General features: G+C 37.5%; 2 protein-coding genes, 1 long non-coding RNA gene and 1 pseudogene across 5 annotated transcripts in view; 1 reads left to right on the top strand and 3 right to left on the bottom strand.

Moving 5' to 3' along the window:
- LOC136246812 (uncharacterized) overlaps positions 1-1,777 on the bottom strand; it is a 62,263-nt gene extending 60,486 nt beyond the window's left edge. The window contains exon 1 of the mRNA XM_066038378.1: positions 1,600-1,777. The gene's annotated coding sequence lies outside the window, so the exon portion shown is untranslated. The remainder of the gene's footprint in view (positions 1-1,599) is intronic.
- LOC136246815 (uncharacterized) lies at positions 1,515-22,394 on the top strand. Of its 3 annotated transcripts, none has more exons than XR_010696846.1 (6): positions 1,515-1,787; positions 1,945-2,056; positions 21,586-21,664; positions 21,719-21,963; positions 22,131-22,228; positions 22,283-22,394. It is a non-coding gene; the product is annotated as an uncharacterized lncRNA (long non-coding RNA). The 3 variants fall into 3 exon arrangements; XR_010696847.1 differs by lacking the exon at positions 1,515-1,787 and adding an exon at positions 1,796-1,847; XR_010696845.1 differs by lacking the exons at positions 1,515-1,787; positions 1,945-2,056 and having other exon boundaries at positions 20,474-21,664.
- Positions 15,451-16,398, bottom strand: LOC136246316 (uncharacterized; annotated as a pseudogene).
- On the bottom strand, positions 21,589-26,843 carry LOC136246814 (agrin-like). Its single transcript, XM_066038379.1, has 5 exons — positions 26,487-26,843; positions 25,733-25,882; positions 24,991-25,149; positions 22,530-22,790; positions 21,589-21,943 (listed from the first exon to the last, which is right to left on the bottom strand). Exons 1-5 carry the CDS (start codon positions 26,809-26,811, stop codon positions 21,846-21,848), a joined length of 993 nt encoding a protein of 330 aa, XP_065894451.1. The 5' UTR covers positions 26,812-26,843; the 3' UTR covers positions 21,589-21,845.
- Between the last annotated feature and the right edge of the window lie 709 nt (positions 26,844-27,552).

Raw genomic sequence — 27,552 nt, 5'->3', positions numbered from 1 at the left:
TTAAAAGTGCTTATAAGCATTTTGAAATATAAGTAATTAAGTACCAGCACAAGCACAAATGTTGCACAGTAACAAACACTTGTAAGCACTTCAAAACAAGTGCTTACAGTGCTTATAAGTTTGACTTATGTCTGCTTTGATCCCTAATTGAAAACTTCTTCAAACTCTGCTGGCACCAGGTTTGGTTGCATATATAATCTCACTCATATAGATATGATGAGTGACCAACCTAGGTTGACACCAGAGGAGGTTGGATGTGTTCACGTGAGCTGTACATTTTCATTGGAAAACCTTCGTTTCAAGACAAATTTATTAAAACTATAGTGCATTTGAAAGTTTATGTATTTCTAAATCTAACGGTGTGGCGATCCCCAGTGAACCCCGCTGATTTGGCTGGAAATAAAGCCAGAGTTTAAAGTGCCAATAAAATAAATTACGCGAAATCAGTTTTATTGAGGAAGGTAATACAGCGATCTTAGTGTAACACAGTGAAGGGTCGTTGTTTCATTATAGAAAACGTACGTGACGAGTCTGGTGAAGTTGCATGCATCAAATCACAATTTGTTAATTTCACCCCGAATCTCAAGTGCCTTGAGTACATAGCCTTGAAGCCTACGTGAAGGACGATCTGAATATCTGACGAACCCCAGTGAACTCCCTAGTTTTTCAGTTTAGTATTGCGACTATTGAGGGTCATGTGAAATACCAAAGAAAAGAATGCAATTAAGAGCAATATATTTAAGTAGGACTGATAGCTCATCCAACCTCCTCTGGGTTGGCACAAAGAGATGTGTGGCTAACTAGCACCCACTGCTTATAAGGAACCACTTCAAAGTCAGTGTTAGGGAGGTTGTTGCATCATTAGTAGTTCTAACACACCCTTTTCAGCTGTTTACAATCCAACAGATATTAAAATTGCTTTCAATCTCTACTACACAATGAATTATAATCACAATATACACACTGTATATATTCTAAAGAAGTGCAGGAAGCAAACCCCAACTAAATACACCCTATATGTTTAGAAACTGTAGTATGCCACACTCTCACAATTGTACACAAGTCCCATAGTATGCAACAGATTAATAATTCTTCAGTGCATAGAGGTACACAAACTGTCCAACATATCATACATAACAACCATGTAGATCAACATAAAGTGATCATAAGCTAACCACAAATCCAATTAAGAGGTTATACAGGACTTTAAACTATGTCACTATAGAAATGCCAGTCTAGATTAGCTATCTGTATCCCTTACCAGGATAAAGATACGAAGCGTACATACTAAGTTAACCAAGATGTTTTGACAACGTTTAGAGTTCCTGCAAATGTTTCCATAATTCAACATGAAACGATGACCTTATGAACAGAGTGACTCATAATACCCCATATGACTCATAATACCAACACTTACATGGCTTCAGTAAAAAGATCAAACACCCAATACATGGTAAGTAAATTTTTTTGAAATTTTAGGATAACGTAGCATATGGTTACACAAGTAGTGTGAAAATATTGGGGTCACTGTATTAGGTGATAGCGATGCTTTTAACTTAAGTGACTCATAATTACCACAGCCACTCTACTCTATAGTACCTGATGATGTCAGATCATGTTCTGTCGAGCCACGTTTTCTAAGTACCGGTAGTTGATGCTGTTTTCCCTGTATAAATACACTTCATCGTCTTTCATCAACTTAACCTGAGTGCTTGAACATCGCACTTATATAAAGGATGCGCTCATACGTGAGTGGTCTGGTCCAGCCCGCGCAAATATACTTGCACGTGAGTTGGTTGAATCATAGATACTAGAGTACCAGTACAGTACATGCAGTATCTATCTCGGTATTGTATTGTATTGTATTGTATTGTATTGTATTGTATTGTATTGTATTGCATTGCATTGCATTGCATTGTATTGTATTGTATTGTATTGTATTAGTGCTTTACAGTATCTATTGAATCTCGGGTTGTAAGTATCTGTGACTCGTGGTTGGCAGCTGTTCGGGTTTGCAGTTTTTACACAGTTTTACATTGACAAGCAGCAGATCTTGGTGAGTACAGTGATGACATAGTCTATTGTTTGTTTTGAGATGATGGTTAAGAAAATGAATTTTATTACAATGACTTGAACTAGTCTGGCAGCGACATGGGTTTCAAATTGCGCGTGACGTAATAATTTTTAACCAGGCGCACGCCCACAGCCGGCTGTGGGCGTGCGCCTGGTTTACTGTAATTGTTTCCGTAAAAGTGTGTGTGTGTGTGTACCTATCTATCTACCTATGTACCTATCTACCTATGTTTGTCCGTACGCACCCACGTGAGCAAAATCGTTTAATAACGGTAAAAGCAGCTTTTACGTAAGAAGTAAAAGTGAAATGAAGTCTGTATTAAACTTCTGCACAGGTGAACTTTGCTCTGAGGTGGTTTCTTTTCGGCGGACTGAAATACGGGTGTGGTGACTTTCCTCAGACTACCTTCCCCTTGAGGTTTTCAGGCATTTAGCAACTGAAAAACAACGGTGCAGGCCTCGTACACTGCCAGGAATAGCCTATCGCTTCGAGTTGAAAGGGGGCGTATCCCTTACGTACGCGAACGAAAATGAAGAGCAGCTTTGAGGCTTTGTCGAGAGAATTTGTGGGAAAAAACACGTTAGTCACACTATAAAACAATTTAGAAGATAGTTTTGTGCGTAATATGTTGGTTAAAGCGGTTTATTTAACAAACGCTTCCTTAGCAGTGCATAGCAACGTAATTGAACGAATTACGAATATTTCATGAATTACGAAATACGAGAAATAGCTAATTATATTATCAAACTACCCTATTGTAAAGTAGTAATACATAGTTGGTTAATTCATAGTAGTATATACTGTCTAGTTATTCCAGATGAGTTAGCTAGCTGCTTGGCGCCTGGTTTTTAGAAGTAGCACAACATCAACTTGTTTTTCAAGACCTTATGCGTAATAATTTACCTGTTGGCTGTTTTCAGGCTGTTGTAACTCGGCGAAGAAAGCACAAAAGTCAACGTAGGTCTACAGTGTGTGTATCTCGGAGTCTCATTTAATTTTTGTTTATTATTTTTGTTTAGCTTTACAACACAAGTGCTGAAGGTCTGTAGGACACCTGGTCCTACAGCTTGCTCAAAGACACTAGATACAAAGACATTAGTTACATAAGGTGTGTTTGAAAACTTGCAGGAAGGAGAAAAAATCCATAACTGGACCTAGGTAGCCTCGAACCTGCAGCTATCCGATTTACGCTTGAACGCTTACAGGAGTCTACCAGGTGGTCAGGATGTTTTCTCCTTGTTATTTTCATGTAATTATATCCATAGGAATTCTAGAAAGTGACTCATTATCTCTAAGTACCCCAAGTAGAACGAAATGGACACTAGTTAATATATTAAAGCTTTACAGCACAAGTTCTGAAGGTCTGTAGGACACCTGGTCCTACAGCCTGCTCAAATACGCGCTTGGAGAGTGTTATTCATGGTGCAAAGTACACGTTTTACGTCACAAATACTTGTTTAAACTGGATACTGTGATTTGATTGGCTCTACCACTATAGTGGTAGTATATAGTGGTAGTAGCACCACAAGTATACTGAGGATTTCCCAATCTTTGCAATACGTCTGAAACTCAAAGTGGAAAAACGTGATCCAGTACTGTACGTCACTTCCTGCCTTTTACTCATTCGACGGTTTAGACCCTTTATACCGGACCAACAGTTGTGATTCAACCAAGTGGCTTGTTGATAGATTTTGTACTTGTGTGTCAGTGTTTCACTGGTCTCATGGCGTGTTAAAGGAATCTAATCCAAAACAGCCAAGCTGTAAAGAAGTGTGCGGCCCTCAAAAAGGCTATGGTGAAAAAAGATGTGAAATCCAAGGTGGCGGCCAAGAAATGGCTGTGATGGTAGGTTAATGGTAAAAATTTTAATAACGACGATTCAGGTGAATTTTGTGCCGCTTGGTCTTGGCACAAAATTCACCTGAATTGTCATTATAAAAATTTTTACCATTAACCTACCATCACAGCCATTTCTTGGCCGCCATCTTGGATTTTACATCTTTTTCACCATAGCCTTTTTGAGGGCCGCACACTTTTTTTACAGCTTGGCTGTTTTGGATTAGATTTCATTTCTTTTTGTATTTGTATACCCCAAAGCCGGCCTATGGCCGGCTTTGGGACTTTTTTAACCTGTCTTTTTTTTTACCGCAGGAAGAAGAAAAGATGAAGTAGATGTACTTTAAATATTTTATTAGTAAATGTAAAATTTATATATATAATACATATATTGATTACAGAAATCTCCATGGTGGTTTCTTTGTAACTGAACACTCTACAAGGTGACTTCTTCTGGATGCTCTCTCTACAGGGTGAATTATTTGTAGCTGAACGATCTACAAGGTAACTTCTTCTAGCTGATCTCTCTACAGGGTGATTTGTTTGTAGCTGAATTCTGTACAGGCAATTTGTTTGCAACTGAGCTCTTTACAGAATAGTTTCTTTGTAGCTGAACTCTCTACAAGGTAACTTATTCTAACTGATCTTTCTACAGGGCAATTTGTTTGTGGCAGAATTTTATACAGGGTGATTTCTTTGCAGCGGAACTCTCTACATGGTGGTTTCTTTGTAGCTGAACTCTCTACAAGGTAACTTCTTCTAGCTGATCTCTCTACAGGGTGATTTGTTTGTAGCTGAACTCTCTACAGGTGATTTGTTTGAAGCTGAACTCTCTAAATGATGGTTTCTTTGTAGCTGAACTCTCTACAAGTTAACTTCTTCTAGCTGATCTCTCTACATGGTGATTTGTTTGTAGCTGAACTATCTACAAGATAACTTCTTCTAGCTGATTTCTCTACATGGTGATTTGTTTGTAGCTGAATTCTGTATAGGTGATTTGTTTGCAGCTGAGCTCTTTAAATAATGGCTTCTTTGTAGCTGAACTCTCTACAAGTTAACTTCTTCTAGCTGATGTCTTTACAGGGTCACTAGTTTGTAGCTGAATTCTCTACATGGCGGTTTCTTTGTAACTGAACTCTCTACAAGGTAACTTCTTCTAGCTGATCTCTCTACAGGGTGATTTGTTTGTAGCTGAACTCTCTACAGGTGATTTGTTTGAAGCTGAACTCTCTAAATGATTGTTTCTTTGTAGCTGAACTCTCTACAAGGTAACTCCTTCTAGCTGATCTCTCTACATGGTGATTTGTTTGTAGCTGAATTCTGTATAGGTGATTTATTTGCAGCTGAGCTCTTTAAATAATGGTTTCTTTGTAGCTGAACTCTCTACAAGTTAACTTCTTCTAGCTGATGTCTTTACAGGGTCACTAGTTTGTAGCTGAATTCTCTACATGGTGGTTTCTTTGTAACTGAACTCTCTACAAGGTAACTTTTTCTAGCTGATCTTTCTACAGGGTGATTTGTTTGTAGCTGAATTCTGTACAGGTGATTTGTTTGCAGCTGAGCTCTTTAAAGAATGGTTTCTTTGTGGTTGAACTCTCTACAAGGTAACTTCTTCTAGCTGATGTCTCTACAAGGTCACTAGTTTGTAGCTGAACTCTCTACATGGTGGTTTCTTTGTAACTGAACTCTCTACAAGGTGACCTCTTCTAGCTGATCTTTCTACAGGGTGATTTGTTTGTAGCTGAACTCTCTACGTGATGGTTTCTTTGTAGCTGAACTCTCTACAAGGTAACTTCTTCTAGCTAATCTCTCTACAGGGAGATTTGTTTGTAGCTGAACTCTCTACATGATGGTTTCTTTGTAGCTGAACTCTCTGCAAGGTAACTTCTTCTATTGATCTCTCCACAGGACGATTTGTTTGTAGCTTAACTCTCTACATGGTGGTTTCTTTGTAGCTGAACTCTACAAGGTGATTTCTTCTAGTTGAACTATCTCTTTCCATAGTTGCATGAACTCCCTACAAGGTAACTTCTTCTAGCTGATCTCTCTACAGGGTGACTTGTGTGTAGCCGATCTCTATACAGGTTTCTTGTTTCTAGCTGATCTCTTGAATTCTCTTCAGGGTGACTGCTCTATTAGAGTATCTCGATCTCGCACTTGCTGCACCAAGTTGGATTTCGTGTTATAACTCCGTGGCTTTAAGTCTGATTCTTCTACACCATTGATGAGCCTTTCTAAGATGATTACTCCATCTGTACAACGATTTTCAAAGCATTACCCCAAGTGGTTTATCTGGTAGGCGTGGCAAGCAGTCGTTTTTTTTTTTATTAGCTAATCTCGATTGCATAATTGTTACACACTGTTGATTTTTTCGCTGTATCTTCCTGGTTTTTAGCTCGATTTCTTTCAAACCACAATAGGTTTGAGGTTCAATAGTTAACCTATTCACCCACCGATTTTCAGCTTCTTCCCATACGCGGTTTACCCTGTAGGCGTGACAACATATTGGTGTTATTTTTCGTGAATAATCGCTCATACCTCTTTGCCTGTTTATCATATTCCTTCCACAGTTGGTACCGAGATGCGCCTTTATATCCCCCTTCTGTGTGCCAAATTTCAAGGCAATCGGATGTGGCGTTCGCGTTTTATAGCAGTTTTTGTAAGTGTGCGACAAGAAAAAGAAAAAGAAGAAAAGAAAAATAACGAAGAAACTGAGCCAATTTTTGAAGTCGCATTTCTCGGGAACGCGTGAAGCGATTTCGCTCAAATTTAGAATGTGGAGTGCTGCAGTTGGAGGGCATGTCCACAGCAAACATCGTCTTGTTTCATCAAGGAAGCACAGAGCTACGGAGGTGCGAAAATTGCGTTTTCTTTCTTCCTGTCAATATACTCACGGGTGTTGCGCGCCGGCTTCTTGGGCCGCACTACTGTGTTTCTTGATTTTAAACTTCACGTGATAGGTGTGCACGTGAACGCATTGCGCTTTGGCGTTGCAAAGATTTGGAAATCCTCAGTACTACGGTTACTAGACACTCTAAAAGCAAAGGGGTGGGCGCTGCCAGACTAGACTTTAACAATGTATGAATGACCAGCCCAAGCTACGCGAGTGACTATCCAGAGATAATGGTCTATCTCACGTAAACCAGATCATAGATTTATAAACTCCGGGGTTTATAACTCTATGATCAGCCCGATTTTTTTTTTGTTCGTGGGTAGGGATTTTCACACAAGAGAAAAATTCATCTGGTTGTATACAATCACTGGACTCAGTTTTTTGTCTGTCTCCTATCTTTCAAGCACACATATTTGGGCAATTGGTTGTAGTTATTGCCCCAAGGGGTGCAATACCTCAATCTGCACGTGATTTGAAATCATTTTGTGGTTTGAAACTTGATTTGAAACGTCATGAATGAGATTGTCTTAGTGTGATTTGTTAGGATGTTACTGGGTTCTGAAGGACAATAGTTCATGATTAAGAACTAGTATTGTATCACTGTGAGCTTGTATTGTTTAGAAATATGTTTTCAAAACTAGCTAGTTTTCAAGCAGTTTATTTACGTAGACAAAATCGTTCAAGATTTGTTAATTTGTGATTCTGTAGCTGAAAGGCGTGCGTGATTTGTAGAGATATCGTGTCCCCCTGAGTTTGACCTGTCTACTTGCACTACCTGTCCATTTTAGCACAATTAACACAATGATCTGATTGCAAATCAAGAGACAGCTGTTAACGGGTAATGGTAAAACCAGGAACGGAGAAATAGGAATGGAGAAATGGGTAGAAATAGAGTTCCTTTGCTGCAGAACACTCTTCATTTGTAATTGAAGGAGTAGCAGAGCACAGATTTTCTCACGACTTTGGTGGCCCAGTGACTGCTGTATTAGAGCGGTGTTTTTCAACTCAATTGCTCAAAAAATTAATCATAAGATATAAGCATACAACTATACTAACAGAATGGCAATTGTATAATGTTTTGATACAATATCAAATCTATCAATTAGATGAAGTGCAGCCTGTTTCATTATGAATGATTTTTCTCGATTCGGCAGCATACTGGACCACCTAGCTATCCTGGCCAACTTAAGAAGAAAATGTCTTATGGTCTTTAAATTGATTCACGGTCTTGTTGAAGTCTCATCAATTACTCTAATTTCCTTAATCTCATGTACTTGTGGTCACTCTCGTCATTATGCTATCAGTCCACCAATTAAAACTGAAACTTATTACATTCTTTCTTACCTTTAGCAGTAAAATTATGGAATTATCTACAGTACCTCAATCACTAATGATGTTGATGATTTTATGCAATAACTTGAACTCTACTTATGTACAGTATATCTCTTGTACCCCCTGTATAATTATCTGTGTTTGTATGTAAACTCTTTAGACAGTAATTGTAATAATAGTCAAATTTCTATTGGTGGATAATGCATATCACCCTGGCAGTATCCTCAGTGGCTTATGTTGAAGTGACTGCTCTATCACAGTATGATCAGAGTATTATTACAAGTTTAACGTCATTAAGAGCCTCTGAGAATTTTTTTGGTAGTATACATGCCAGCCTGGATTTAAGCCTTAATGTCATAATAGTGGTAGTACATTTGCTAGCTAAATGAATTGTTATCTAGCCACTGCCGCCGTCAGGATAATCTGTATTGTATTACTATGATCCACTATCAGAAATTTGACCCAAGACATTATACAATTGCCATTCTGTTAGTATATGCTTATGATATTTTTAGCAATTGAGTAGAGTTGCAAAACACTCTAATACAGCATTCACTGCTACTTTGGCCACCAGTCATGAGAAAATCTGTGCTCTGCCACCCCTTCAATTATAAATGAAGAGTGTTCTGCAGCGAAGGAATTCCATTTCCACCCATTTCTCGTTTTCCGTTTCCTATTTCTCCGTTCCTGGTTTTGCCATTACCCGCTGTTAACTACATCTACGTGTTTAAATGAACAACAAGGTGAAATACTCAAATTTCATTGGCTACTTATACCCATCTGTTTTACAGTCAAATATTTCTTACAGGGCATGATCTCCAGAGAGTCATGCATGAGTACAGCTGAGAGAGTCATGCTATATAGCTGCAGCTGGGCAAAGTTGACATTCACTGTATTCTGTCATGGCTACACTGCTTTCTCTTGTGTGTGGAGGTGGGAGTGATGTCTAACTACATAAGATTAGCATATTCTGTATAACCAGTTGTATAACCAATAGCCAGTTGACCGATATTTGGTGGAAAAGGAAGAAAAAACCTGAGTCCAGTAGTCCAGTCCAGTGATTATAATACAACCAGTCTATGGGGAGACTAAACCTGAAATTCTTATGTTTTTGTTCATTCATTGTTAATCATCCTCTCTATTGTGCAAATTGTAATTTTCCTGTGCCTTGTGGAGGCTCTGCACAGTAATAAATGCAATGCAATAATATTTTACATTCTCCTCTGGATAAAACTAAGCTGGGCATGAGGCTAGTACGATGTTAGTGTGCAGCAGTGGTATATAGTCCTAGACTTAGGTAATGTCAGGGCGAGTATCCATGAACAATACGCACATACCTAGGTAATCTTGTGTCTCCAGACCTCAGTTATTTTCTTGTAGTTTTCATGAAATGCTCACAGCTAACTAGTGTTGTTCAAATGACAGTATGCACAATCATGTCACAAACTATTAAAGCACGAAATTATGCCCTCAGCAATACTTTACCCCTCTGCATTAAAAGCAATGAAATACCGTATAGTGGGTTTTTATAGTGGGGAAGTAATTTTAGTATTTGGAATCATTCATAAAATGTAATTCACGAGAATTTTGGTGTCATCATTGCATGATTTAGTCTATGGTCACAGCTTCATCACTAAGCACTCTGGAAAGATACATTTGCCCAGCTAAATCCAGGTATAAAGCTGTGAACGGTTATTGCGAGTTAAAGCAAGAAATACAGATAAGGAGAGGTGTACGTGACCCAAACTAACTAATGGTGTGAACTAAAAATGATTGTGATTTAGCCTAAGGTGCATGTGACCTGGAATAATTAATGGTTTGGACTAAAAATGGTTGTGATTTAGCCTTCTAGCAAGGTCCAATTCTCTATTACCTGTAAATATTTCTCCCTACCCATGCAGAGCTATGTGTAATGATGGATACAACCGGGGATGCGAAAGACAGTAGACAAAGCAATGCAACGGTTGCATGTATGATACCATGCACCACGAATCACTTTTTCACTATGTTAGTTGAAACAAAACTGGTCTGCGCTTGTTACAAGTGTTACCACATTGGATTTTGTGGGTATCTTAATTAGTCTTAAGTAGTCAGTATGCATTCACCTGAGCCCAAACAACATGTTTGCGTGCCCAAATCATTTACACCCTGTACCTATATATTTATATATATTGTATAAAACTGAAATGCTGTCTGCTTGTCTGTCTGCATTCCTTCCTCGTAATGCCGCTAACTCAACAACCCAAACATGTATCGACTTAACCCAAACACATATCAACATAACACTTCCACAAAATTAAGTGCACATCATCCAGCAACTACAAATTTGTTGTTACGAATCACTACATACTTTTGTTCGTTCTCCATAGTGCTGTGAAGACGGGAGTGTCAATCCAAAGCTCAGTGAAATTCTTTCTATCAACCACATGCATGACTGTAGTAAGAGTCCATAATCAAACAGTACAGTAGTACTGTTTAAGTAGGAATCCCCTGAAATGACGCGCGCCGCCAAAATATCACCTTTTAAAACCAGCTTAGAAACTTCTTACGTGACAAAAATCACCTTTACAGAATAATATTAGTCCATCTAGCATCAAATGTAGCATTAAAAACATGAAAAAAGGTGCTTAGACTACACTACTGTACGGAAGTACCGGTACTCCACGATAGGTCACAACATCACGCCTATTCTTTATTCTACAAGTACGTACAGTATTATTGATCTATCGATCGAGACCACAATGACCCTGTTTCTTTTACACTAGCTGTATTTATGACCTCACACCCTCAAGTTAGTAGGTAGTAGGCTGATTCGAGCTCGGATTCGAGATTCTCTTATCTAATACTATATAAATCTATCGAAATCACGATGACCACACCCCAATTTTGGGCTAGCACACATCTTTGCAGGCTGACTCGAGATACTCTAATACAGCAGTCACCCTAATAGAACAGTCACATGTTTATAGCTAGCTGTATGCTTTATCAAAAAAAACTAAACAAACTAGTATATTAAAAATTATAAATTTAAAAATGAAGTAGGAATCCAAGCAATAAAAAGTAGTGAAACAAGAAATGAACAATGGTATCTATTACAGTATAGCTCAGTGGGAAATCCCTACTTTGGCATGGTATAATAATTATTTTGTGTTCAATGTTAAAGTAGGTTTTCCCACTGAGCTATACTGTAATAGCTACCATTGTTCATCTCTTGTTTCACTACTTTTTATTGCTTGGATTCCTACTTCATTTTTCATTTTAAAATACTATATTGTTATGGACTCTTGCCATAAGTAAACACCTACAGTATGCCATTCAACTTGCCCATGGGGTTTATAAACACTTTTTAGTTGACTGCGTACCAGTATGTGTAGTTCCTCACTGCACTGCGCATAAACTTTATGGCCTCGACAGGTAGAAGATTTCGCTGTTCATGTAACCAGCAAATTAGTGATTGTTGTTTACAGCTGGGTTAGTTACCACCTACACTATTTGGAGGCTGGACTGGGTAGGGTCGCTGGATAGTAGTAAACAACAGTGTAAGAAAATTCAGGTTCAAAGGTGAAATATGGTGTTTCAAAATGATTGTGCAATTTTCCTGAAAAAACAGAAAGTGAAGCGTTGTTTCTTTGCTGCTGTTTACACCACTTGTAGCAGGTAGAGTGTAGTAGGCTAGCTAGATATTCACTGCTTCGCTGTATATTTCCACTGTTTTGACAGAACGTCAGAAAACAGGCACTATTTTGTGCAATTGTTTAGCTCAAGCTGAGCGGTACTGAGACATAAAATTTATTTCATTGTATCACACATTTCTTTGGTTGTGTAAATGTGGTGAAGAAAAGTTGGCTAAGAGTACTGCTGCTGAAATATTAGCTGGTGCATACCTGCCATTGTCACCTGTCACAAACAATATTTCTCCCAATGTCCACAGACACGCTGTGTTCTTGTTCAGTACACAATGCAGCACAATAAACAATGTAAAAAGGAATATTCACACCTTCAAACTGGCCTTCAAACAAGCCAGAGAAAGCCAAACAGCCACTTAGACTAATAGTACATTTCCTAATGTATTGGCGCACCATAACCAGGATAGGAAAATAATTTAACGGGTGTTCCCAATCCATTAGAACGCATACAATATCTATGGTGGCAATCAATTCTTAGAGCGTAGTCTTATCTCCAGTCTCATCAATCATGAACACACCATATTATGAATTATTGGAAGCGTCTTATAGATCCTCGGGGGGGTATAATCGAAAATCTGTAAATGCCACCATGATAAAATAAAGTCTGGCCATGTGAAACTAAGCCTGACCATTCATCATCAATTGTTCTGTAATTCAAAATGTGGTAATCAGTCACATAAGTTAAAGAACATTAAGAAATTGATGTTAATTGGCTGGATAAACTAGGTACATATATAAACTGGGTACTAAACTAAAGTATTATATCCTTACCGTCTCATTGCAAAGTTTAATGCTTAATGATTTTGTTACAAGACATGCAAGTATACATAGTGTGTGCTTGTTTAAAGGACATTACTTTAAACCTTACTACCTAAAAGTTGTTAGACAACAATAGTCTATGTGTTTATAGCCTTTTCTTTCAACCACTGGCTTAACAGAATGTATCACAAATGACTTCACTTGTCGCTAGCATGAAAGTATTGCATAACCTAAATTAGTGCTTAATCTGGTCTAGTTCTTCAGATCCAAGACCCTGTTATTGTCTTATAACAGTCTGAGCAGGTGTGTGTGTCAGTTTTTGTGGTGTGCATGTACATTATGTATTAATAACCACCATTTGCAAATTGTGTATGATTGTTCTCATTATCATCATCCATAAGATGTTGTAAACGTAATTAAGGAAAGCTTCAATTTGTAGCATAGTATTTATATATTATAATTATGTATCATGGCTGCTTAACATATGTACACTGTATGTAATGTATGAATGGATGTGTCTGTGTGTTTGTAGTGTGTGATGACAGCAAGTACAATCATGACACAAAATTATTATTGCTTTATAATGCAAAAATTTAATGTTATTGGTGAATAAGTCATTGGTATAGTCCATTGCACTGCTGCACGAACTTGTTTTGTATATCTCCTCAAGATGACCCAGAGTAGTTGTCCATACATGTAGAGTATTGTCATTTGCAAAAGCATCATATTTGAGGTAGGGAGTTAATTGATAAGTAGATGGCAGTTTGTTTTGTAGACATGGTTCACACTTGTATGAAATTGGTTACTTTGAGACAATAAGTCATTCTCTAGAGTTCGTATGGATACATATACATGAAATTGACAAGTAGTGACCATCTGGCAGACTCCTGTAAGCATGTGAGTGTCAATCGGATGGCTGCAGGTTTGAGGCTGCCCAGGTCCAGTCATGTATTTTTTTTCTCCTTTCTATTCAGATGTACCTTTTCAAACATACATTACAACTTTAAACAAGCCGTGTAATCATTGAGAAAAAGAAAGTAGGGAAACAAGGGAGGTCACTTACATCTGCAGATATATTAGTGAACATTTAGTCCCCACTTCAGTCATTGTTTACTTTTTTATAACATTAATTATTATGACTGGTGAACCTGTGCATACCGCATCAAAAGAAAGGGTGGTGCCAGAGTTAGTGTTTTTGTGTGACGCGTGCTCCAGCTATCAATTACTGACTTGAAGGTGAAGTGACCATTTCAGCCCATTACACTGTACTACAAATGAAGAACAGTAGGTGAAGCACCTCTACAATCAATCCAGTTACTGCGAAGAATGCGGATAATTTGAGCGCCCCAACTGTCAATTACTGACTCGAAAGTGATGGCCATTATGCTTCGCTTTCAGCTGTCACACAGCGTTACAAATGAAGAACAATGAGCGCCTCTGTAATCAATCCAGTCACCAAAAAAATTACAAATTTAATGCTTGCAAATGTAAGTGCAAGCATTAAATTAATTTAATGCTTGCACTTACAAAAATAAATTTAGTGGTGCTAAGCATGATGATAGAGCATTTGAAAATTATACCTTCAAAATTTATTTTAGCTGCTACTCTTTGAAAATTTCCCTTTGAAATTAACCCGTTATGCTGTACTGTACTGTATGATAAATAAATAAGTAAAAGTGGACTGAAATACTGGACTGGACTACTGGACAGGCATATTTGCACATTATATGGTTGGATTTGCGGAGTCTTGCTAGTAAGTACCCTTAGGGCACCTGCAGCCCACTTCTAAATGCTGAAGACGAACAGTGAAATATGTCTCTTAATAATTTTGCTACTGTTCATTATGCCACTATACTGCACTTATTCTTTACCCTGGTGTGTAGTAATACTGCAGGCAGTGCAGGGAATGTGACAACAATAGTTAACCAGCGACCAACTTGCCAGTAGACAATACCCTTTGAGATATCCTTAAAGCAAGCTAGTCTTGCTGCCAGACTTTCAGTGCAAGGGCTCGTCAATTAAAGATAGTAAGCACCTGTGCTGAAACATCTCTAATTGGTAAAACCCCCATTTGGAGTTGCCTTAGCCCCTGCTTAAGTCCATTTTTTTGCTGATTAGTCTATGTTTTATCTATTTTACTGTTTCACTTTCCCTGCACTGCTTGCAGTACTACACACCAAGGTAAGGAATAAGTGGTGTATAATAGTTTATAGTGGCATAATGAACAGTAGTGAGAGACAGTTTTCGCATATTCTACTGCTCATCTTCTGCATTTAGAAGTGTGCCCTAAAGGTGCTTACAAGCAAATGAGTGTCATCATGTATGTACCTAACTTAACGTGTACAATGTCGGGTTTGGAGTTGTAAAGAATTAAATCCATCTTCATGACAATAGGGGGGGGAATGAAAACAACCGAATTGTATATAAATGCTACAGCTGTATGCTATTTCTCGCTTTCCATGATAACACTTGCACCTCCTAGTCTTCATTATGACCCTCTGTTATAAAAATGTCCCTTGCCATGGGAAAACTATCATTAGACAAGCAATAAATAGCTTAAAGCAAAATTTAATTAAGTGCGTGGCCTGGGACTAAATAATGTTATTAGTTTTGTCCAGTAAAATGATGATAACTTTAGTGTGATGTGGTAACTCCATGTGCAGCTGCTAGTTTGCCAATCTCATATTGTTGGATTGATGTTAACATCAAATATCCGTTTGGTCGTTTACCTGGTGGTATACTACTGTGTGTGCTGATCATGTCACTTGATATGGTTTTTGCACATTCTATGGTTGGATTTATGATAAAATTGTATTGCTATGGTAGGGGAAAATCTATTCTCTTGTGTATATAAATGGTAAGTTTTGCTTTCATTCAGTGTTGGTATCTGTATCATCTTCTTCATGGATTGGAGTGTCTGAGTTGGTGCAGCCTGTTCCCTTTCAGTTGCTACAAACAGAAGAGCATTTCACGTTGTATATCTTGCAAGTGCATCTCATGCTGCTGCAGTCAGTGTGGCAGTTACATCTAATCATTTTCAACAGCCCATCTGGAGCAGGTGATAAATCAGTTAGCACAGGCATCAGCTGTCCGTCATACTGTAGTCTTTCCACTCCCATGCAGTAGGCTGCATTTCACTGGCATCACCTTTCCACTCTTGTGTTTGGAAATATACACGGAAACCATGATATTTAGCAGCAGCTGAAGTAGGTGGCAAAGTTTGTGGAAGAACCGACAAATGTAATATACTTATAGCTACCTATTCACAACAATGCTTGTAGTGGAGAGAGTTTAATCCTTCCTTTGGACTTCCACTGTATAAATCCACTAGTGCTTGCTCTCCTGCAGCCTTGATGTCATTTGGTATAGATGTTGCTGCACTGAACACTTTGGCCTGCATTTGAAAGTGTTTACTGGACTTGAACTTCTTAAGAGAAGTACCTTTCCCAATGTAATATTGCTGTGATGTTGTGTCACATCCAAGTATTGCATGCAGGAAGAGAATGTTGTTGCATATTTCAAAGCCAAGTTTCTCTTTGACAGCAATTATGTTCCACACCCTGGGTTTCATAGTGGCTTTCTTTGGCTCTGGTTTGAAAAATATGTTGTGTGATTCCAACCAGGCATGATAACACAACAATACAAGAAGATCGGTATCATTACCAGTGTCTGCTACTCTGTACAAACATCACATCACCTTCACCTGAAGCATGGTATACTTTGCAATTTCTTTCCAAGAAGTAGCTAAGTATATTAATGAACTGCTGCTTGTTGGTGCTGTTCAATAAAAAAGTTCCCTTCTTCATATTTAGCTTCATATCCTTGGTGAATGACACGTGAGAAGTATAATTACATGAAAAGTAACAAGGAGAAAACATCCTGACCACCAATAAATAGACAAGCAATAAACTTGTGAAAGAACGGATTTGGATTGTCTGACTGCACTTTTGTTGATAATAATATGATTATGATTAGTGTATTGTACAAATCAATGAAAATGCACTGACATTGACCATAATAAATACAGTTATAAATATAAATAAATATTGAAACAAACACTATTGTTGATCATGTACATGGTAAAAGCAATTGCTATGGCTGTAGCAAATGTAATAGCAAAGAAGCCATAATCAACACCTCCCATTTGCTTTTGGCAATGGGCAAACTTCAATGCTACTTCTCTAGAATCCCACTCAAACAAAGACATGATGACTCTTTCCATTTCCTTATCAGGGCAAGTATTCAAAGAATTGTGCACTATTACTTGGCCAATGCTGCTATTCACAGTTGAGGCGACAAACCAATAGTGTCCACCATTACAGTAGATTATCTGCACGTTATCTCTGACTGCTTTCTCTGTTAGTACACACTTTTTGTCTTAAAGCAGTGTAGATTTAAATTCATTCAGATTGGGAAACTGTTTCTTCAACAATTGCTGAGCCAAATTAATGTTAATTCTTCTCCCATATATGATACATTCTGAGTCTATTAGTTTCATTCTTTCTTTTGTGAAGATGTATCTCTAATCAAAAGTGTATCCATTGCAACAACAATGGATAAGGTTGCTTCAAGACGCTTTCTAGTCTTTGTTCATTTTCAATAGAAAACACCAACTTACATAGGATCTCGAGGCTGCCTTGTTCTAGTCTTGTGCAGCCAGACCACTTTTTTTCCTTTTGTGGGTGGGTGGGGAAAAAAGGGTCTGGCGAACATAGCATAGCACTGTTGTTCTGGCAGTCGACAGATTCTGGGGATGCTTGAACGGTTTCTGGCCGGAAGATAGGATGACGTCGATCTCGTATAAACGAAGGCTCACATCTTTTACGCAGTGACTGTGTCGAAGCATAGATAATATATAGCTAGCTACCTCCGGACCAGAGGTTATATATTATGTATGGTCGAAGGTGATCTGTGTTTTTAAATCATCTTTAGCGACAACAATAGGAAAAAACCAATGCAAGAAACCAAATGGTGGAAAGTTCGATGATGGTAAAGCTACTCTGGAATCACTTGCCATCCTATAGTATTTGTTATTCATGCACTTAAAAGGATTGCGACATTAGAGAAGGACCTCGAGGCATTTAAGCATGATGTAGCAAGAAATTTTCAATCAAGTTCCAGCTCTTTGAGTTCGTGATGGCCATTATCAAACATGCCAAACAATACCAGTATCTTCCGTACCTCAGAGAATTGAAAGTCCAAAGCATACTGATCAAAATGTTGCAACACCCCAAGAAGGTAGAAGCCATCAGAGAAGTTTTGATATAGAGGCACAAGCAAGAGAAAGGAGGCTCCAATTAAGTATTGAAATTAATGACTCAGAAAGCCCAGCCTTAACTGGCCACATTGTTATTTCCATACCTCAGCTGCTGCAGGAAAGTACTGACACGACTGCAGAGGCACAAGCAAGAAAAGAGAAGTTCCAGTTGAGCAATAATAAGTCCAATTCACACTGACCAAACCATTTGCTCCACACCACAACATGTGCAATAAGGAAGAAGCAAACTCACTCACGCACACACTACACACACACACACACACACACACACACACACACACACACGCACACATACACACACCAGCGTTGAAACCAGGTCAGGTCAACCGGGTCACATTTTCTCCGGGTCATCCGGGTCCAACCCGGTTCAGATTGGATCATGTGAGAAACGAAATTGTTCGTTTGATGATATAGAAACTTATAAACGCTATTGTGTAGCTCTTTCATGAGCCACGCCCACTTATCGTGTTACAAACATACGTTCAGCCACGCTCATTTAGTAGTAAGTGTAGTCTGTAGCATGAAACTGTGTCTGTTGGCTGTCTGCAAGCTTACGTGGAGCCACGCCCACTAATCGATTATTGTAAGAGTTGTATATAGTCAAGTCTTGCAGCAGGATAAGTACTTTCGTGAGCCACACCCACTTCAATATATTGGGAAATTGTAATACTGGGTATGCAGGAAGCCACACCCAATTTTGCTGTCTGTAAACTCGCAGTAGCTACGTGGAACCAAAACCCACTGACTGATTATAAATTATAAACTTACCAGCTTAGTTATCACATAACTACTCGTTTACTCAACACGAATTGAACGCTCAAAACGTAGTCTCGCTTGAGACTACCCGAAACATATCTCTTATCGCACGCCTCGGCTTTAATTAATCTAGGTCAAATCCGGGTCTGACCCGGATTGCTATCCGAGTCATCTGGGTCAGCAGTAGTGACCCGGTTTCAACGCTGACACACACACACACACGCACACACACTAAAGGAAAGAGTGGTCTGGCTGAGCGAGACTAGAATACATGCTAAAGGTAAGTAATGATTGTGATATACAGTGGAAGAATATTCTATGCCCTTAATTTTCAAAGAACAAGGCTTTGAAAGTAGCCAAAATGTTACTGTAACCTGTGATGGATTAACACAAGATAGGCTAACACTTAAAGCCTTAAATATCTGCTATACTTTTTAGCTGTTTTCTCAGGATTTATCTCACATGTACTCACTTTGGCCATTTTAAACTCAATATTATTATCCTAGCTTCTTGTACATTACAGTAGGTTTGGAAACCTCTCTGGTTTTGCATGATGATGTTTAGATGATATGTACATGCCCATATGTACAGTACGTGTATTTGTTCTTTTATTGTTCTGTTTGGGAAGAAAGAATGACTTGGCTGATTTGCTGTACATATCATTCAAATCTTGAAATATAGGGAATTTAAATCATTATTAGAAAGTGGATGATGAAACGTCTTATAGTGACCACCTTTTAAATAGTGGTGTGTATCGATTATTTACTTATCACATATAACAAAATTACCTTTGGTACACTGTTGAAACAGAAGACACCTTAGGTGTCATGGTGATTGCATTACACCTGGGGTAGGTATAATGCACTCACTATATGACAACTAAGGTGTTACCATAACACTTCTGTTTTAACTGTGAATGTGTATGGGGATTTTATGTATACTACGTATCATATTCACAGAGCAACACAAAAATTTGCATTCACTTAGACTCACTGGACAGGATATTGAAGTTGAAGTTTATAGCAAACAGCAACAACAGCCTGACTTCATAATTAAATATGTATATTATTAATCAATTCACAGCACTGTTGTGTTGGGTGTTTAAGCCGTCCCAGGCTTAGGCATAAGTAAAACCACCCTCTTTATTAGTATCTCACTAAATGTCCTGATAGAACACTTTTAATTGCATTAATAGCCAGTTCACTAATATATAAAAGCACCTACTAAATTCCAGTTTTAGGCATCAATTTTTGGTCAGTTTTATTCATTTTCTGTATATCTCAAGGACATGCAAATTGCAAATTCCCGTATACATGATTGTCATGTCAGGGTAGCCCCATTCATATCTGACCTTATTAATGAGGTTCATTGTAAAGTGTATGTTTGCTGTCTGAGGACATTTTGAATGTGATGTCATAATATTATATCGTACGTGTTCTCATTAAAAGTATGGTATTGTTTTTACATGAGTTGGAGGCAAAGACATGTTACGATGTAATAATAGTGTTGTCATATGAGCCAGCATGTATTCCTGCTTGTACCATAATCATTTATTATCAAAGGATTTTCACTAACCTATACTATGTCCAACTTAAGGAATGCGTAGAACAGGTGTTCCTTGTTTGATACCTTTTGATGTTCACACCTTACCGGTAAATTGTGGTGATGCGTAGTAGTTAATCATGTGATGTGTACATGAAATGTATGTTGCATAAACTGGCTATATGTGTACACATCAGATAGTCTGGTACAGTAGATGTGAGTAAATCACTATAGAACCTTGTACCTATACTGAAATTAATTAGAAGGGTAGCTTACAAGCAGAGAGTGGAGAAAGAAATGAAAGACAAAGGTAAGTCCTTAATTCATGCATTGTAACTGCTGCAGTTGGCAAAAAGGCATGTCTTGGGTATAACTGACATCAATCAGTAAAGAAGTTAAGCCCCACATAGCATACTGTGGTCAAGCGCTTGGCTAAGGCATCAGTTAGTACAGATAAATTGAGGTAACTTTATTTCCATGGAAACGTGTTGGTAGTGTTCTAAAGGCATGTTTATGTCTAACCAATACATAAAAGGAAAATAGAAGTAGTATTACACACTCCGCTGTACTTTACCTGAGTTATAGTAGTTTAGTCACCTACTCTAATAGAGCATTCATTGGTTAAATGTACTGCTAGTTCTGCTATATTGTGCAGTTCATCCGGCATTGAAAGTTGTATCTATACAATGCCTATTCCTCGCACCAGTGAGACTTGGTAAAATGCAATGTTCTTTTAAACAGCTGAAAAGTTTATTTTTAAAGCAAGTAAGAATAAGCATAAGAATCATGTTTTTGCTAAACTTACAATGGCTTGGAACATAAACATAGATACAATCAAGTGACCATTAATGATTTGGTCAAGTAAGTTGTTCTTGGATGATTGTCCCCTTGGAGTACTGTTCTGTCCATGGTTTTATGTACATCTGAAGCCAAACCTTTTCCCCTTTTAATGCACATCACCATCAGTAATACTATACAACAGTTTGTACTGAATACAATGGAGAAAACACTTTAGGATTAACCCCCACAAATGTAGTTCATTTTCAATCCTGTAATGCAGCAACTTCAATTTCATTTTTCAGAGGTAAAATCAAGAGTTCATAATATAGTACTACTATATTATGAACTCTTGGTAATTGATCAAAAATTTAGGCACTAAGATAAAGTGTGGGCTCCTTGTAAGGAGTGATTTTTTCTATTGTATCCTTAATTCCACCATATCATCCACATTAAGTTTCACAAAGAAGCCACATTAATGATTCAGACTATTGGATAATAGTATAGTCATAGCATTCAACCTAAATAGTATCACATAATTGTTTGTTTATTCATTTCAATAAATACAACAGTAAAGAATCATACGTATCATCAACTGTACAATTATCAATCCACACAATGTTAAAATGTAACTATATATATTCATTTACAGTAATTCAATAAAAAGAGTTGGATAAAGTCGACAAAATAAATACAACAAAGCACATGTATTACATCTATAAACAACGATTGTAAGTTACATTGTGAAGATTGTTTATTACTTTTATTCACCATTGTTTCTACAGTAGATAATAAGGAGGGGAGATGGGTATATTCTCTTTAGAAGCAGTTACAGTAGATACAGATGATTACTCGAAAAACATTGATACACTACAAATGTACAGAGCAAAACAGCAATCTATCATATTTTCACTATGTCCTAGAATTATGTTGGTCATGGAATGGTCCAGGATTGGTCGTCAATCCTGTTGTAGTTGTAGTCTGAGGAGGTGGTTGAATTCCACTTCCATCTATAAGGAATAAAAGAATGGTAAATACATTTGATAGTACCAAACGATGTATACATACATGTGCATGCGCTATGTGTAAAGGGTAGTCTACACAAACAGATTGCAACATGCATGTGTATTCAATTTGGTATGTTTATAATCAATCCTATGTAGTTAGAAATTTGGATAACATTTCTCACATGTACAGTGCTTATCAAGTGTGGGTATGAAAATCTCAAGCTATTTGTACAAGATGTAGTGCTGGAGGGCATTGTAGCAGCGACATGTGTACAACTTGTATAATTAGTAAGTCAGCTTCCTATGTGGTTATAAATGCATAATTTACATATTGTTATCCAGTTGCTAGACCACTTCATTACTACCCAAGTGATAACATTCACACATGCGTGCATGACAAAGATACATGCTTTTGTGCTTTTTCTCAGCACTGTAATGGAGATGCTTTTTGACATCATAGTCATAAAGATTAGGTATACTAGTAAAAGTACAAAGTGTGTACATAGAAGACCTTAAAAATCTGAAATAAGTGCACTGGGTCCGTTTAGTGTGTACAAACAAAATTACAATTCTATGTATAGGCACTTACTCAATCTGCTGCATTCTCCTAACTGTACTACACTGATCTTCTTTTTGGTAGCACAAGCTTCTGCGTCCATGTGACAGACACTTTTGTATGTCTTATTATCACTACCACACACTGTTATTCCTCTGCTACAATGCTTTCTGACAGTGATGCATTGGCACTCTGCAAATGGCTGGTCAGTTTTCTCTTCATGACTGTCCACTGGGACACACCTTTCTCCTTGACCGCATTTTACCAGTAAACAAGGATTTGCAACATTGAGATCTGTAAAAGAACCATGTGTTAAGTAACAGTAATCTCCACTTTACAGTGTGTTCAAAATACATATACTGAATCTCAGAACTAAGAACCCAATCACTGTACCCTACATATGTATCTTCTGCTTAATCATACACTATGGGATTTTATCATAGAGTACACACTTGTGTCAATAAAACATTCCTGTTTTGAAAGAAGCAGTAAGTATTGTAATGATGGAGAAAATTTTCAACAGATTTTTCCTCCCAAATAGTGGTACTGTAAGTAATAGAAAATCTGTAAACAGTAGCATAATTTTAGTTGCAATGGTTTGGACAACAGGTGGCAGCTACAAAGTGTAACAAGTATGGAAGCTAGTGAGGTCAGAGAACAAAAAATGCAGAGGAGGTGTAACAATTTGTACCAAGTATACAGAAAAAATTTGATTGATTCAATTAAGCAATGTTAAACTTGAGACATTGCTCAACACCAATGTCTAGCGAACAAATTTCTTGACAAAAAGTTGGAACTGTTTATATACAGTACCCCCACATGTGTGTATACTCGTAGTAAGGATAGTTTGTTCTGTAGATACTAGCTAACCACCTTATAAAACAAGACATTTACCTCAAAAGGAAATTGTCGTTGCTTGCATGAAATAGCAATATTATTTACCTAGCTGCAACTACGTACTTTAGCACCATTAGGTGTGATAAAAGAAACTTTATAATTAAGCAAACTTCACTACAACAGTACTTTCCTTTGTTGTGGTACTGGTCTCAATGCTAAATGACTAGGTTGGGTTAATATGGATTATAGGAAGCTTAAGTCTCAACACCCACACAAAATGTATCTTTAGATAGGTAATCCAACATGTGCTCTCTTTGGTTAGTGCATTGAATTAATACATGCATGCATGTATTTAAACATGAATTGTTTCATATATTAAGAGTTAAGTACGAGTGATGGTAAGCCCCACTTTTCTATAGTAATTACACAATTATTTGCAAAAGACAAGGCCAAATGTTAGTCATTGAAAACTACAGGCAGCATTCCATTTCTAATAGAGTACTGCACTGACACATCGACAAGCAAAATAAAACTGTGTTTCTTGTATCCTCCTCAACTAATACAAGTGGTGAAAGAAACCAACCAAGTAAGGTAAATCATGACCACAAAAGAAAACTGTCTATACATGAATCCTTTCAACATTTTCAGGGTTGAACTGAGCAGTGAAGTAACAGTGAAAAGTGGTATCAAACCAGTCCCGTAGGCAGCTGCCAAACCTCTTAATGAAATTAAAACAATTACTTTGAACAAAATGCCATTGGCCCACAAGAGCCATAGGTCATGTTCATTATCCTGTCGCTATCCTCACATTACTAATATCATGGTATATGCCAAAAATATCTACATGAAGCCATGATTCTCAGCTAATGTTTAGTGACTATTCATTATTAAAAGTACAACGTTATGATCTCCGTTATGTTGTTTATGGTGGCACATAGAACACATGATGATAATAATTAATCCTTCTCCTATTTAACAAGGCAACAATATTTTACATTATTAATTAGGAAGGTTTACTGTTTGACAAATAATTGCTCTGTAACATAGAACACCATTTCATTACTGCATACACCAATAATAATGGGGCATGGACAGATATTCACAGTACTTATGGTCAGAAGTTAAGAGGAGCAATGACAGGTGTCAATGGGTATGGGCATTATTAGATTACATTTTTACAAGTCCACATTATTGTCAGTGGGGTACATAGGAGGAGTTGTGGGTTCGCAGAGATAAACAGCTGTCCACTCACATTTCATATTCATACTTCATGCCACAATTTATTGCCCTAAGACATGAAACTTCTCACAACATCCTCTTCTGTACATCCAAGTGATAAAGAATGCATTTGATAATTTTGCTTGTAGAGGATTTTTTTCTTGTGGGATTGCAAAATCATGCTTATTACATAGCTTTTACTAGTCATTAAGAATGTAAGCACCAAGAAACACTCCTGAGACCACTTGTGAGGATGTCAGTAATAAAAACAAGTAATGCACCCACGTATTTCAACCTTACTGGGGAGGATGTTCAAGTGTTTCTATGGTATGTTATGCTTTGTGGGCAGCATGATGTGGTAGTTAATGACCCTTAGGACATATAATACTCTTTATAGAGAAATTGAACGACAAACGTCATAAATTAACACAAAACTTACTGTTGGAACATAGTGCTGTGCTTGATGCTATCTCTAGTTTTGACTTTGACAAGCATGCTGTCTTGTTCAGTTCACAGATATTGTGGTACCACTTCTTATCAGTCCCACACACTGGAGAGTACCGTGTGTTATTACAGATAGTGTCACAGAGAGTTTGATCTGGAAAACAAGAGAAGGAACAACTTAAAATATGGTGTAGTGCAACGAATACAATTCTAGTTTATGTCAGGTTATGTTGCTAAAGAATAGTGTCTACTATATACCCAATAAACCCACAGACTATTTGATAATCACCAAAACCAGAGAACTATTGGGACAGCTAATGACTGCAATTGAGCAAGTATGTACCCATGTTGTCACTTTGTAGACATCTGGAATCTAATCATGTATGGCTGCTGGTATACCTCTATAGAAAATTTGAAACCACTAAAAAGGCCAATTTATATTTACCAATAAGTTCAGAGTGGCTATAACAGTATACAAAGGATGGCTTCTTGAATTAGCCAGGTCCCATATATCAACATTACAGGAAAACATCAGACACTTGCCAGATACTTTGGTTTGCAAAACAGGAACACGTAAGTGTATTACTTGCAATTATACCATATTATAATATATTCATAAATTATCATAGATGCCATAGCAAAGTTATCACTCCATTACCTCTAAGTGAACATGTTGATTACAAACCAAGCTCTCAATATTTTGGGAATATGCATAGCTACAGTACAATTCAACTTACTGTTTTCACAAATCTTGTTTGAAACTTTTATAATATCTTTTCCTTTGCACTTCAACTTCCTCAATTCACACAAATTGTTGTACCATTTTCCATCACTTCCACAGACTTTCAAGTGTCTAGAATTTTCACAGGTTCGGAAGCAGTATATATCTAGAAATGTATAAATACATGTACTCCATGTTTATCACAAATAATCTAGTACTCTAGCTAGCTATAAGCATTCAATGATATACAAATCATACTATGTAAAGTTCATTGCAATATTTCATTCTACATGTAAGTAGCTATACTGACTGGTATTGAAGAACATTAATGTGTGCAAAATAACAATTTAAACTGAAACTAAAATAGCTAGGCTATAGCCACTACAAGGTATCCAGTGGCTGCAACATATTTTGCTTTGAAATAAATAGCTAATGTTTAGCACCTTTGACTTCATGGAGCTAAGCAGCCATAAATTTAGTCACCTAAGGCTGCATGACAGAATTTTGTGCCTTAGTTGCGCGTGACCTTCCTGCATGAAATATAACGGACCTGCCACTGCACGCCAACAAGTGAACTTATGTAATGTTATTAGCAGCTACTACCACAGCAAGTGTAAATCAAGCTTAAAATACTTCTATTGTCTTACGCAATAGAGCCGTGCCACTTAGCATTATATTTGCAAGCGATTTGAAAAATGATGCTAGCTAGCAAACTGTTCGCTCCTAGTGATCTATATGTGAGGTAGCTATAGAAATGCATCAACTCTTACCTTTGCAAACTCCCACATCATCAACTTTTCCCGCCACTGCTTTTTTTTCTGGAACAGTACATTTCAAGCCAACATCACAAAAGCCTTCTGCTCCGAATGATCCAGCACAGCTTTCACCTTCTTGTTTAGCACAAACTATGCAGCATCCACAGTGATCGTGCGTTAAACCTCCACTGCATTTGCCATAATCACTACAAGTCACATTGGAGCACGAACTATCATGTTCGTGGCATATGGAGCAGACTTTTTCTGCGCAATGCCTTTCCATGCTTAAAGCAACATATAAAATACTGATGATCCATGTAAGAAAAAACAGCTTAGACATTCTCAAACTGTACGACTAACAGGAAATTGTATAATGCAACTAAACCCCTGCACACGGATCTCGTTTATAACATGCGATCATTAAATCACGTGATCATAATCACAATGACGCAACAGTACATCATTAACATCAACACGTGTAGTATCATCATCATTGTTCAACTATCCCACTAGGGAGGCAACAAATAGCGTGTGTAATAGTAAAACTAGGAAATGACTACAATTGAGAAATGCAGCAATTAAACACTAACAGTACAATCCACTATGAGCTACCATGCAGCATAGCTACTTTGGTAGCTATAGCTGAGAAATCTTAAACTTCTGTCTACAGGTCTCAGAGATGAGATCATAAATCATTGTTGTTTCATCAAATAACCTGTAAGATCATTTCTTTTAGTCCAGCAGCAGGCAATAGCTCAGCAGGAGTTGTTAAAATGCCTGCATGAAACCAGCCTTGCAGCCTTTCCAGTTCGATACTAACCATACTGTATGCCATACTCTATACAGAGTTTCTACTCAGTAATAAATAAATAAATAAATAAGCTTGAATCTTTGCCATAATTTATGTTATAAGCATACATGAATTTTACATCTTTGGCTAGTAGCTAATCAAGTAAGTCATATCATATCACAGAGAAGTAGCGAATTATAAGTTTTTTTTTAAAAAACATACAACATAAGTGGTTGGAAAAAGCAACCTATATGACAATTTCATGTTATACTTACATAGCTTTTGCATGAT

Source organism: Dysidea avara, chromosome 2, assembly GCF_963678975.1.
Source record: "Dysidea avara chromosome 2, odDysAvar1.4, whole genome shotgun sequence".
NCBI lineage: Eukaryota > Metazoa > Porifera > Demospongiae > Dictyoceratida > Dysideidae > Dysidea > Dysidea avara.
Note: the sequence above shows the minus strand (reverse complement) of the source record. Positions and strands in the feature narration are given on the sequence as shown.